This window comes from Alosa sapidissima, chromosome 12 (genome assembly GCF_018492685.1).
Source record: "Alosa sapidissima isolate fAloSap1 chromosome 12, fAloSap1.pri, whole genome shotgun sequence".
Classification (NCBI taxonomy): domain Eukaryota; kingdom Metazoa; phylum Chordata; class Actinopteri; order Clupeiformes; family Clupeidae; genus Alosa; species Alosa sapidissima.
In genome coordinates, this window is record NC_055968.1 from 8,539,691 (window position 1) to 8,553,975 (window position 14,285).

Here is a 14,285-nt window from a genome sequence, read left to right on the forward strand (position 1 = left end):
TGTGTGCGTAACATTATATCCAGATCCAGCATGAGATTTACTGGAAGGAAAATCTCAGCATGGGAACACTGAAACTGAACTGTTTGTATTGTTTAAGGATTATCACAAACATAAACACAATACAGTAAAGGTACTTAACTTGACATGCATTTAATAGAGAGATAACAAAGCCCGGCCCACATCAGAATAAAGACAGACCGTCTTACTTGAAATCTGTGATGACGGAGTCCAGCTCCTCACTACTTATGACAGGTAACCTGAAAAACACAGGTATCATTGCCAAAATTGCAGAATTCCACCAACTGCATCAATCTAAGTGTGAAATGAATTATACAATGGCAATGGGGGTTGGTGGTGACATTTTTCCTCTCGCTATACAAAGGTCAAACACAGTTAAAAGCATTACTCAACTTGAAAAAGTTTCAGCTTGTCACTTTTGCCTTGTCTGGAAGGGTCAAACTCTTAAATGGGGGAGGCAACCCACTTTAAGCAAAATAAATTTTGCACCATATAGTCATAATCATGAGTGAAAACCAATAAATGGTTTAAAATGCATTCCCCATACGGCAACAGAAGCATGAGAAATCATTCAACTTGTCTTACAGGTCTTTTATGATAGAGATAGATAGTGTAGCCTACCGCGTTGGAGAGTTGTTGCCATCTGAGGTCCCCTTCACCTGCAGGGTCTCCCTAGAATGAGTCAGATGTGTGAGATTCCTTATGTCTTTGTAAAGACGTGTCAGTCTGCAATCTCAGTTAAAGAATTAGGAATAAAAGTGTGATTATGGCCAAGGCTACTAAATTGTATACAGTAGTGGTAGGCTAGTTATGTCCTGTGTTTAAGTTAACCTACACCGTGCCTTTGGGGAAAATCAAAGATTAGGCAAATAGGCTACCCCACCACATAACACGAGAGTGATAATGGCCTGCTTAAAGATGACACTATTGAACCAAACACTATTAAAGGTTAACTAAACGCAACTTCCTGGAGTAGCCTAGATGGGAAACATGCTTCGTATTTAAGCTAGCATACTTGACTGCTGGTAATTTGAGAGAACACGGGTAGAAAGTTCAGGGACACACCATCAGCTGTGGTAAAATAAAGGCGACAAAGATTTTGATTTCTGAATTTTTTTTAGAACCACAGCCTACCCCTACCCGATTTCACATAGATTGTGCTAGTGCTTAGAGAATAGACTATTAGTGAAAGTGGTTTACCCCAGAGTTTACCCCAAATTATAGTTCTATATGTCTCATTTAAATAGCCACTTCCTCAATCATGTTCGCACGCCGCATACATGCAAGCGGTCAAGAGGGTGCAAGCAGGATTCTCAGTCTGATTAAATTATTTAGTCGAATTGCTTGTATAGTCATTTAACCCAATACACTGCGCTACTTTTCAAATCACTTGACTGAACAAGGAAGGACTTCTCCCACTATCTGACATCATCCGCCGCGGCGACAGCACACAGATTAGTCACTACAATATTACAGTCGCTGTCTTAACATGTTGGCTACATTCATTTTAATCAAGTAGCCTAAACACAAGATGTTTGTGTCTCCCAGTGACAGTTTGTTGGCCCGCTTCTTCTGCAACCATTTGAAAATATACTCACTTTGTGTCTTCATTTTTCTTGCGTCTCAAACTTTTGATAAAACTCATTCCACCCGACAACTGTGGAATGTCCAACAAGACTGTTGAGGTATCCGATCGCTACCTTGACATGCGTCTCTTGGCGAACGCAGCTCCGTCTTTACGAGATACGGCGAGTTGTGTATATCACGAGCGAGCGTTCCGTGCAAGCCAGCTGAACTGTGAGAGATAGGGAGGTGTGGAGACGCTCATCACCATAATAAAGAGTTCTTTTTTTAAATGCTATGGAATGTGGTTCCTCAGCGTTCACTCGGTCTTAAAGACCTACAGTTCCCGATCTGGGGATTTTCTTCAGACAAACAAGGTCTACAAGATAATGAAGAGTAGCCGACGATGCATGAAACTACACTTCAAAAATATTACCCAAGAACTCTTCATATGAAATGGCATTACGGCAGAGCAGTAGGCTACTATATGCCTATACCTTTAGGCCTACATAGAGATTGAATAACAACGAAGAGTCTAGTTTTAAAGACTTCAATTTATTAATCTTTTTAATTACATGTTATACTTAACATATTTAAACAATCTCCCAGCAGGGAACATATTTGACATAAAAAAAATAAAATACACTGAGCCAGGTTTAAAAGCCTATAGATGGCAAGTATAAGTGGTTTTCAATTGAAGGAATGAGAATTTGGTGCTACATGATTTTAGTAACTGAGAGACTTGAATGCTATATGTCTGATGGGAGAAAAAAGCAGCACATTTTGACAATTCATAGTATTTACATGGTATAGTTAACGTACAATGGAGTGTAATGACTGACCATTTATATATATATATATATATATATATATATATATATATATATATATATATATATATATATATATATATATATATATATATATAGATGGATTGGTAAGCAACATTTTTTGCAGTCCAATAGATTGATTTGACCCATAAGGGGAGACAGGCCATTTGTTTTAAAAGGAGGCCTTTTTAGAGTTCACTGTGCTTTCAAACCATAAATCTGCACACTAGTGACATGTTCATCTCCTTGGTTGAGTCTAAATAGGATTTCCACTGGAACTGTGAGTTGATACTCCATACTTAATCCGTACACAGTCATACTAATAAAAATAGAAAACAAAAGCACAATCCTGTATCATCTCTCTATTTCTACTGTGGATATGTATCTGTCTATAAGGGACGAAGGGGTCTTTGAAAGTGCATTTCTTGTACAGAAGGCAATCGACCCCCCCCCCCCCCCCGAAACTCATCAATACACACACCATGTAGTAACCTGAGAATGAACTCTCCGTGGACTTTGAGATTCAAAACACAAGTCCCCATTTGTCTCAGGCAATTTCTGTCGCAATGGAACCCCCTACTGGAGACTATTGTTTTCTGTTAAACAGAAAGGACATTCTACCTGGAGGAAGGAGGAAGGAGCCAGGGTGGCACAAGTGATGAAGGGGGATAATGGCTACAACAATGTAAAGTCCTGTTGAGATAGAGCTCGTTCTTTCAAGCTGGACATGTGCTGGATATGTGCCCCTAGGAGTGGGAAGTCGAAGATTTGGTGCAGCACTGATAACAGATTACCCAGCAGCTGGAACTGATTGTTCTGACAGAGACACAAGGGATCTTCCTGAAAGCTAAATGTAGAGGCCGACTAATGCGTGGATCAACAGTGACACTTACATTCAAACATTAAATCATACATTACATTAGTCTCAACATGAGAAAACATAACTCGGGCTGTTAATGTACATCAGAATGGGGAAGAGCTAATGGTTTTGCAGAATTGTCCCATAAGGTCAAAGCAGCCTGTCCCTGAACTCAAGGGATTCATTTCAGAGAATTGAAGAGAGATGATGGTGTCAACAAATATGGAAATGCAATATGGCAAAAACAAATATAAAGTACCTCTTTTGTCAAGTCAGAACAGCTTTGACTGAATTATCAGAATGAATAAGAGGAGTCTTAAGTAAGCTTGTATCACTAACATGAATATCTAAAAAGATGAGGCTCTCAAGTGGTTTGCTTTTGCCATACACGTAAAAGGACCCATGTGTTGCAAAGGCTGATTTAAAAATATCCCAATCATTCAGCAGCCTATTTTAGAAATAGTCATGTTCACTGGTTGAAACTTGACATAAATTGTTCACATCGCACATTTACAGTTGCCCAATTATGCATGTCAATCAAGAACCCAATCAACCACCAATTGAAACTAGGGAGGAATAAACATAAGGGCATGTTTACAATGCCATACATTTTCTCTGTGCCATTAACTTCACTTATTAGTCTAAATATGTTGAGATATGACATGACAAACACTCTCTGTGGCTGTAACACTGATGCAATATCTCTTGCACTTGTACTTGTGCACAGCCTCTCACATCTTTTGACTGGATCATAGGTGAATATGTTGGGTTATGTACTTCTAAAGGTAGGTACGCCTGCATAACCTGGCAGAACGATGATGAAAGAAAGAATGAATTTTACAGGAAGCACATAAAGAGCAGTTCATGGGTGCGTGTGTGTGTGTGTGTGTGTGTGTGTGTGTGTGTGAGGGGGCTAACGGAATTTTTCAAATGTGCCATCGACAGCGCAATAGTCTCTCGGTCAGGGGAGGTGAAATAACACAGACAAGGCCATTAGCCTCCCAACTGGGGCTCCAATCACCGGGGACATGGCAGCCATTTTCCAAAGAGAGGTGTAGAGGACATTTGAACCAAACAGCCCCTTTTGATATTTCCACCAGGTCCCTCAGTCTCTGTCTCTCTCGGAATCCCCCAAAGCACCAACAGAACTGTCAGAATCAGGAGGAGGAAGAGTCTTTTAGGACTGTTAGGACTAGATGTTTGTGAGAATTAAGTACCCAGGTTAGACAGGAGGTCAGGTTGTTGTGGTGTCAACAGTGTTGGGCACTGTCTTCATGCATCAGCAAGTGGAGGGGTAGGGTAGAGGGGATTCAGGGGGATTTGAGTGTCTCCACGTGTACCTCTCTTCCTCGTCCTCGTCCTTAGGGCAGTGCCAAGCCTGTGGGTGGTGGATTATGGTGGAGGTGGGCAGAGGTTTGGCAGCACCTTAGGAAAGCTCTGCAGACTTTGGGGCAAGCTCCCCTTCCACTTGGTCCTGCTTTGGGGAGGGCCTGGCTAATGGGTACGGTGGAGGGGTAGAGGGGTTATGGCAGGAGGCGCAGCATCTTAGGAGAGCTCAGACACACTCCTGGTTTGGGGTGTTGCACGTGTGGTTACTCAACATGGACGTTGGGGGTGGTGGTGGTTAGAGAAATTAATGAGGGGTAGTGATCATAAACATCAGAGTTTTTCTCTGTGTGCTCCTTTGTAACCAATCTCGGGAGAGCTTGGACTTGGAGAATGGGCAGTGACCCCACTCCAGGTACTCCTGCTTTCCCCCTGAGAGTGCGTATGGTGGTGGGGGAAGGTGGGGAAAGGCCAGCGTAGACAGGGACGCAGCGGAGGACTGTGATGTAATGGGTTAGTGTCTCGTCTCAGGAAAGAGCAGCCTTGATGCTACCGTCCTGCAGAACCTCTTCCTCAGTCTGGGAGTCCTGAGCCTGTGGGGGTTGGGGGGTGGGCTGAGCCTGTGGGGGTTGGGGGGTGGGATGAGCCTGTGGGTTGGGGGGAGTGCTGAGCCTGTGGGGGTTGGGGGGAGGGCTGAGCCTGTGGGTTGGGGGGTGGGCTGAGCCTGTGGGGGTTGGGGGGTGGGCTGAGTGTAGTGGAGTACAAAGGAAAAGGGGGGCAGTGATGTAGTGGGACAGAGTATCATCTCATCGCATCTCAGGAGAGCTCAGCCACGATGCTATAATGCTGCCTGCAGACTCCTGCAAGTCTTCCCACTCTTCCTTCAGGATGCACTGAGCCTCAGGCTTCCGCATATGGGGGGGGGTGACGGCAGGCAGGAGTACAGAGTCAGGTGAGGGAGGAGGGTTGTGATGTAGTGCGGCAGTGTCTCCGACTTTTCCGGTTAATCCTACCTCTGCAAGTCCTGCAAGTCTTCCTACGCCTCATTTAGAGAGTAGTTATTCGGGGCGTGGGGGAGCAGGGTTAGAGAGTCAGAGGAGCATAGAGGGTTGTGATGTTGTGGGGCAGAATCTCATCAGGAGATCTCAGACTTAATGCTACTCCTACTCCAACAGAATCTTGCAAGGCCTCTAACTCTTCCTTTGGGGCGTGCAGAGCCTCTGGCTGCTGCGTTGGGGGATGGAGGGTAGGGGGATTAGGACACAGACTCAAGAGATGAAGGAGGGCTGAGGTGGAGTGGGCAGGGAGCTCCGACTAGATGCTGCTCCTACTCCTGCAGAGTCCTGTAAGGTCTCCAGCTCCCTCCTCTATCAGGGAGCGCCATATTGGGAATGGGAGGGTGGGCCAGGGGTAAAGGGAGAGTCCAGGGAGGGAGGCGAGGAGGGAGGGAGGGGAGGAGAGAGGGGATGTATTGGGCAAAGTCTGGTCTCATCTCAGGAGGGCTCCAACTAGATGTTGCTCCTGCTCCTGCAAGGCCTCTCGCTCCCTCCTCCATCAGGGAGCACCATATTGGGAGGGTGGGGCAGGAGTAGGGAGAGAGTCCGGGAAAGGGAGGAGGGCAGGGGTGTAGTGGGTCTTGGAGTCTGGTCTCAGGAGAGCTCGGACTTGCTGAGGGCGATGGCCAGCTCCAGGTCCTCCTGCTCCTGCTGCGTGAGCCGAGCCAACCGCTCCTTCTCCTCGCGTTCGCTCTCACGCTTCGCCCACTCAATCATGTCCTCCTCTGTGGGGTACTGCTCCATAAACACACACACACACACACAATAACAGTCCCAGCATTGGGATACACGCGGTCACTGCTAACAGCCTGAAAGCCTTGGTGCAGGGAGTGATTTAACTCTATTAACATGGGAAATACAGTCATTGTGCCAAACCCTTGATTTCCTGCACACCCTTTCGTCGGTTAATAATCTTATTAAGGGTCAGTTAACTTGCGATGTCACTTCCTCTAGTAGCCTGAATGTATAATATTATGCTACATCTCCAAATAAACAAAGAATTATGACCAAGCATACTTGTTTTTGTCAAAGAAATTACAGAGGACAGTTTATAATGTATTGGTTGATCTACAGTACACCTTACTATGAAGCAACCAATTCACAAATTCTGGGGCTATCAATGAACGTTAATGATGTATAATTCAACAAAACTCTACACACACCTGGGGATTAACCTATAAAGAGTGTTGCAGATTATTTGACATTTGATATCTATGAAGGTCAGTTTTCCACACGCATTGGACATGCTCAAAGCAATGATCACACCAGAGGGCAGACTGGACATGAGGTGGTTAGAAACAGTAGAGGACAGAGCAGCGACTGTAGAGCCCTGGAGAGACCGACAGGACTTTGCCCCTGGTCAAGTGATGGATGATTCATCATTGAACAGCTTGTGAAGGCGTGCACAACTGGCATTCACTTTTGTGCAATGCAAACATTTATTGACCATGTCCAAAACAATGTTTCCTATATAGGGTGGGTTCCATTATATTTCAGATGTTTGTAAATCATCAATCAGGACATTGATGTCATTATTGAAGATCATGTCAAAGACTGAAATCTTGGTTTTCCATGATCAATAGATGTGAAATTACAAAAAGTAGACATGCCAGTTTCTTTTTCTCTTATCCGCATGCAGTTACTCACACAACATAACAGGGTGATTGACAGATATGAGCAATGAAAATGTGCAGCACTTGAAACAAACAGCTCTCCCCATCTCAGTGAAGTTTTGTGATGCTGGTGACCTCAAATGTGTCAAAACTATGATTAAAAACCCAAGTTCAGTCTAGACACAGGGCATTAAGATACAGCTGTTTGTAGATGCAGACAGGTGATCAGCATATCTATAAAGGGACATATGTGCCATGATAATGCCTCAATTGATATCTCTTAAGAGGCTTTATTTAAATGAAGATTCTATAAGAATGTAAATGTGAGACCTCTGATTCCATAAGAGAATCTATGAGATTCATGTGTAGCCTCATGCCTGTGAATCCACACAAAGTAACCCATGATCTGTTTTGGTGAGAGGAGGCCCACACTATGGGCCTCTATTTCCATGACCTTGAGTTCTGCACAAGAACATGTACTTCCTTATAAGACCATGTATGAGCCTTTTGATTTCATATGAAATACTGAAATATTATATAGTGTATGATTGTGTAATGATTTGTCTCATGTATAACAGTTTGACAGGACACTATATGTCCACTACTTGCATATGAGGCAATGTATTAAGCCACTAGGTCCATGCAGATAAGGCAAAGTATGAGCTCTTTACTATAGGAGATCAAAAAACATTAATAACAGAATATAATGTTGTGGAAATCAATAGATACACAGAGAGCCCAGTCAGGGATTTGGCACCTTTCTGTGACGATTTTATTGAGTAAACTTTGGTGTGGATAGAAGAGCACTGGAGTGAAGTGAGAGAGAGTTCCTCCTTCATCCAGAGACTGAGAGAGAAAGAGAGAGAGAGAGAGCACACCAGAGAGAGGAAGAGTGGATCTGGGGGATGCAAAGGGCTGGATGAATGAATGGATGGATTAACAGGTATGATGGGTATGATTCCACTGTGAGAGAGCGCATGAGAAAGCCGTGTGAGATGATCAATGTGGGCAGAGAGGAGCAAACCAATGACAACACAAGATAGTGTTAGTTCGTGCAGCATGGCATCACAAGACTTGGGAATTGGTGGAGGGGTGGGGGGGGGGGGGGGGCTAAGGGAATGCGTGTGGGAGGAGCTTCAGTCAAGCTGGTTTCCCGGCGCTCGGCACTATGGAAACACAGTGTGGGGTCACAATCACAGTGTGCCAAAGCAAGCAGTCTAGCCTTGCCATCCACAGCCAATGGGGAGAGAGTATGGGCTAATGACAACTCCGTAAGGCTCATGGTAAAAGCTTGACGAGGGAGAGCTTTCAGTGCAGTGAGAAAACTAGCATTAAAGGTGCTTCGTTAAAACTGAAATATCATTACAATCATATTCAGTTACAGCTCTCCTCTTGAGTTCAATTTCACATATTGTACAAATTATTACTGATATCAATAGTATTTCATATACATGTTTATATACAAAGTAGAACAGAACAATAATAAAAGACCTATGACTTGACATACTTAAGATGGTAAAAAAAAAATCCATCCAAACATAAACAATAATGAAAACAAACACAAAAAAGGTCCTTCAGTACTACTTGTAGTAATAATGTCGCTCTGGCAACTTGAGAACATTTAAAACAGAGTCAGAAGAAAAGCACCTCTACTGGTTAGGTTAGGTGAGTGAGTTGTCCCATAGAGAAGGAGGGGTGGAGATAGAAGGATTGGCTGTGGATGAGGGGGGGCAGACACTGCTGTTTGGTTGGGGTGGGGTGCGGGGGTGAGGGAGAGGGGGGGGTGGGGGATGGAGAGAGATTGGAAGGGAAGGTGGGGTTGAGGTCACTACTGAGATTCAGGAGGAGGCGGCGAGGGGGTGGAGGAGGTGGCAGAGGTGGTGCTCACTTTGTCGAAGCTGGCAAATCCCTCAGGCTGACGTGGCGGCTGGCGGGGGGAGGAGGGGGCGAACGGGTCCGGGGCGGAGTCTTTGGCGGGGAGCGACGAGAAGTCACCCTGCGTCATGAAGCCCCGCCGCTGGAAGGAGTCCGACGACTCGGACCGCGAGATGTTAGACCGCTTGCCTGAAACGTGCGCGCGCACGCACACACACACAAACACGCATTCACACATGCACACTTAGGCCTGGTACACATGTGAACACAGACAACTAAGCTAATTGTATAACGTTTAGATGGTAAGGTTGTGAGTGTGTCTGTTTGCCAGTAATTATAAAGCAGTATTTTGGGACAATTCTAACTGCCAATATAACCCTCCCAAACAAGACTTGATTTATAGAGCTGATCGCCACAAACTCTCCCAGAATGCACTAGGCCTTACCTGGGGGTGGAGGAGGCGGTCTGGTGGGAGTGCCTGTTTTGGGGGGCAGGGCTGGGGGCGTGTCTGAACTGCTGGACATGGTGTCCTCCTTGAACAGATTCTTGTTAGTTGAGGTATTGGCTGCAGCAAATGGGTCAGCACCATTCGACTGGGACATGGAGAAAGACACACACACACACTCATTAGGTCAGCCAATTACACCCACAGGATGCTGCCGCAATGCATAATTCAGTAAGCCCTCATCCGGGATGTATGTCCCATCTGTGAATGCTTTCCTCTTTTAGACGATATACCTATATGCATCTGCTAACCCTAGATTCTCAGTCTGATCCACACTGCTATGAAGGTGATGGGAAGGAAGGAGTACCAGTCCCTTCAGTCTTTATATGACCAGTCTGTTCTTAGGCAAACTCAGAGGATATTGACACAGTTTGTTATGCGTTATTTAGGCTGTTTTGTCTGTCTTGTGAGTTTTGATTGTATTGTGGGCATTGTATGCAGCGCATGAGCCCAAGACAAATTTCCCTTTAGGACAATAAAGTATATATCATCATAATCATCATCATCATCATCATCTGGAGGGAAAAAAAGTTTTGGTGTACCTTTGCCAAGGCGCTGAAATCAGCAAACCCTCCTCCGAACGACTCGTTTCCAAACACAGCAGCAAAGGGGTCTGGGATTGGAAAAAGAGGTGCAGTTGTAATACCACTTCTCTCCAGCAGAGGGCACCCAGCCAGTCAGCCCATCTCCCTTCCCATCCCTTCTCTCATCTTACCTGGATCTGAGTCTGTATTCACCACTGTGCCTCCTGGTGCAAAAGGGTCATTAACTGCCGATGACGGATCCTTCTGCACACACGCGCACACACACACACGCGCACATGGAGTAATGTTCAGTCACACTCTGTGTTTGTTACATTGGTTTACACTAATTACATATGCCACAGTCCAGCGTTTCACACTGAAAAACTACCAACAGGTCACCAGACACATGGTCTTATATTCTACACGTACATTATGGTCTGTGTTAGATCAGATTATCAGCGTGCTGAGGCTTATTGCCAATTAGTACGTGGATCAAACATAGACTGAGGCGGATAAAGAGACGCATATGAAGCACAAGAGCCAAACTTGGCCAATCCAAACGTAACTGATCTGTATTTAATTGACCAATAACATCAATTCTGGTGGTCACTTTTCTGTCTAAAGCCTGTGACAATTTCAAATTAACTTGATTGGTTTGTTTGTGTGTGTGTGTGTGTGACCTACCGTGGGTCCATCTGAAGCAGGAAGTGTGCTGGCGAAAGGATCGGGCCCACTCTGCGAGCTGAAGGGGTCGGCGTCTCCCAGAGCGGCCATCTTGGAGGCGAAGGGGTCTGGGTCGGATGTGTTGTTCACTTTGGCGCTGAAGGGATCCTTGGCAGCAGCGGCGCCAGCAGCTGTGGTGCCACTGGACTGGGTGCTGAAGGGATCTGGACCCGCAGCGGCGTTGTTCAGCTGCGGCGAAAACGGGTCGGCCTCGGGGGCCCCGGTGGTTCCGCTGAACGGGTCAGCCGAGCCGAACGGGTCTGCAGAAGGGAAGGAAGCCGCAGGGTTCTGCTTGAAGAAGGCGTCCGAGGCAAAAGGGTCCGAGCCCTTGAAGGGGTCACCACCAAAGGGATCTGAGATGACATATAAAGACAGAGTTAACATCTAGGGCCAAGCTAGTAATGTCTGGCAATGTCTATGGATAGGCCATTTAAAATATGCTATTTTCTAATGATATGAAGACACATTAGAACATACCAGCGACGTCCACTTTACCAAATGGGTCATCTTTAAATGGATCATCTGAAACACACACAGTGGGGATAAAACATAATCTGGCGTCAGCTAGCCATAGATACGATATATCTACATGGTAAACTGCATAAACCAATGAGAACAAACTGTTCTCAAAAATGTGTTTTTGTGTGTGTGTTCGTTCATCTTGCTCACGGTCAGTGAAGGGGTCTGACTGGAAGAAGTCCAGGCTGGAGGCTGTTTCCTGGCTGGGGCCAGCAGGTGGCGCTGCTGCTGCTGAAGCTAGGGCTGGAGATGCTGCTGGTCCTGGTGTTGGTGTTGGTGCCTGAGGGGGACGCTGAGGAGACCCTGTTGCCCTCTCTGGGACAGGAGACTCTGCCTGCAGGGCAACAACAACAACAACAAGCTGAGTCACAACCCCATAAACAACACTAACATAACAACATGAGAATCTACTATATATTTCAAACACTGAGGGACAATAAAGTTCATGTTAATGAATCTTGAAAAAACAGACAGACACAACAAACATTAGTCAGACATTACACAATCATAACTCAGTGACCACACACTTAGTCACAACCCATTCCCAAACACAGCTATCTGCCATCAAACACAGCTATCTTACAACATATGCTGCTCATACACCAGAGGACTTGTATAAGATTAAAGTCTGACACCCTCTCACATATAAAGACAAGTCACAGATTTGATCTGATTTTGTAAAAACTGGGAATTTTGCAAGGTCAATGACTCACCGAGGCTTGTATATAAACTATAATAATTGTTCAAAGTCATATTTTCGTGCTTCTGCAACATTGTTGCATGTGTGACATCCTTAGCCAGCAGTGTTATGCATGTTAGATGTTTAGATGAGCAGTACTTAGATGTGTATAAGTATTTTTGGGCAGGTAAATGGCCTATAGAGTTGTTCTGTCAGGTGGAATACTAATAATTTATAAAAAAAACAGAATCACAAATAATCCTGTACAGCTTTTTTTTGTACAGCAACCCACATTGTCCCTTCCTGTTACGTGCTGGAGAGCTCATTTGTTGGTTTGTATATTGTTCACGTCACTATTTGCATAAGCCAAGACTGGAAGACTTGATACACACTTGACTGAAACAATTGATATGATCACAAACTAAACTAAGCAAAGCCAAATAAACAGCACCTACTCTGATCATCGCTGGGTTGTGGTAACGGTGATGTTCAGTCATAACTTGTTCCCAAACATCAAACACGGCCATCTTATAACACCAAATACACAATCTGATCACAAAAGCAAACACATTCCATTCATATGGATTCATTCAATCGTGAGTCGTGAGCCATTCACAAGCCAAGAAATAACCCAGTCACAACCTGTTCCCAAACACAAGCATCCCAGAACAATGATCCCAACCCACTCTTAACCTCAGTCCCAACTCTGCCACTGTGAGGGAGTGGACTTTCCCTGGGATGCTCCAGCACAATGCTCATTGTTAGTGGTACTACTGTATACACAAATAAAACAGGGCAGCGGATTCAGCCTGACAAGAATGAGCGCACTGTGTGTGTGTGTGTGTGTGAGAAAGAGATAGTTTGTGTGTGTGTGTGTGTTAGGTTTCAGAAAGTCAGAATGGTTATCTGTTACAGAAAAATATTTTTGAGGCACATCTGTGGTTTATCTTTTTTCTAAAAAATAAAACAGCTGAATGAACATCTTCCAAGAATGTTTGATTTTTTGCCAGGGGTTGTACTATTGGGAGGATTTGGGCTTACTGGCCACAAGGCGCCTTAGACAACAGACATTATCAATCGTGTTAAATATACAAACTAGCTCTGCCAAGCCTAATGCTGCAGTTTTACACAGGCATCAGTGACCTCCAAAATGGATACATGGCATTTAGAGAATATCAGTGAGGCTTCACTTTGCCATATCCATGGCTGCACTGATTTGTACTGATCTAAATGGTCTTTCCTTTAGCACACAAGACTGAGAAGTACCGGTAAACAGGACTAGATTGTGTGTGGGGTGTTTTCTTAACCCCCATACATCTGCTGCCTTCCTACACAGAGGAACAGCAGCCCACTGTTCCTCTGCTCAAATAGGCTTTGCTTGTACCACAACCACAGAGGAATTTGGTGATGTTTTACCCTCATCTCCAAACCAAATGTTCAACAACTCCACTAGGAAGAAATATCTAGCTACCCAGCCCAAGGGCGTCTCTTTGCATCTCTCCCCCCGCCCCCAGTTGTTCTCGACGACACAATTCTAAAATTGCCCTATGATTTTAGAAAAAATATCTCAGCAGCTATATTTCATGCCTGCTGTTGCAAAACTGCATTTTGCCCAACAGTTCATGAGAGAGATTTTAGTTAATTGAAAAGCAACAACGGTTGCCATCTACCAATCCTACCATCTTCCAAATCTTAACAAAGGATATCAGCTTTGTGTTATTTTCTAGGACTTCCATGACCATGACAGGCTGGCCCCAGGTCTATGTGCCTACCTTAGGTGTGCTGGCTCTGGGGAACTCCGCCTCCACATCGGTCTTCACCTCCTTCACCTCCGCGTCAGCCGCAGGAGCGGGACTACTCCCTTCCTGTATGCAGGAAACAGCAACACATACATGTATCAGGGCTTTTCTGTATTTTTCACTCATACAGGGTGGCATCTTGAGATGCAGAAGAGGTCTGTTTTGAGTCATCTGCAAGCATAAACCAAAAATGAAAAACATGATGAAAAATGAAACTAATGAAAATAAAAAGAGCATGGGTTACTAGATGGCCATCAGCATGAGGAGGCAAACACACAAATGTATATTTGTACTGAATGTGCTTTGGATTAAAGATTCTGTTGAAGGAAACGGAAACGAATGGAAATGACAGGGTTGCTGTTGCAGAACACAAATCATCTGCAGATCATCTGATACC

General features: G+C 44.8%; 2 protein-coding genes across 2 annotated transcripts in view; both read right to left on the reverse strand.

The window, feature by feature from the left end:
- Window positions 1–1,828, reverse strand: part of ttc39a (tetratricopeptide repeat domain 39A) — a 41,388-nt gene extending 39,560 nt beyond the window's left edge. The window contains exons 1-3 of the mRNA XM_042111710.1: window positions 1,617–1,828; window positions 640–690; window positions 207–257 (exon numbers count right to left, since the gene is read on the reverse strand). Coding sequence (XP_041967644.1) covers window positions 207–257; window positions 640–690; window positions 1,617–1,663 — 149 coding nt within the window. The 5' untranslated portion in view covers window positions 1,664–1,828. The remainder of the gene's footprint in view (window positions 1–206; window positions 258–639; window positions 691–1,616) is intronic.
- A 3,449-nt stretch (window positions 1,829–5,277) lies between these two features.
- eps15 (epidermal growth factor receptor pathway substrate 15) overlaps window positions 5,278–14,285 on the reverse strand; it is a 45,088-nt gene continuing 36,080 nt past the window's right edge. The window contains 9 exon segments of the mRNA XM_042111698.1: window positions 5,278–6,386; window positions 9,153–9,328; window positions 9,585–9,732; window positions 10,187–10,257; window positions 10,360–10,432; window positions 10,853–11,244; window positions 11,369–11,413; window positions 11,561–11,744; window positions 13,862–13,954. Of these exon segments, the coding sequence (XP_041967632.1) occupies window positions 6,246–6,386; window positions 9,153–9,328; window positions 9,585–9,732; window positions 10,187–10,257; window positions 10,360–10,432; window positions 10,853–11,244; window positions 11,369–11,413; window positions 11,561–11,744; window positions 13,862–13,954 (1,323 nt within the window). The 3' untranslated portion in view covers window positions 5,278–6,245.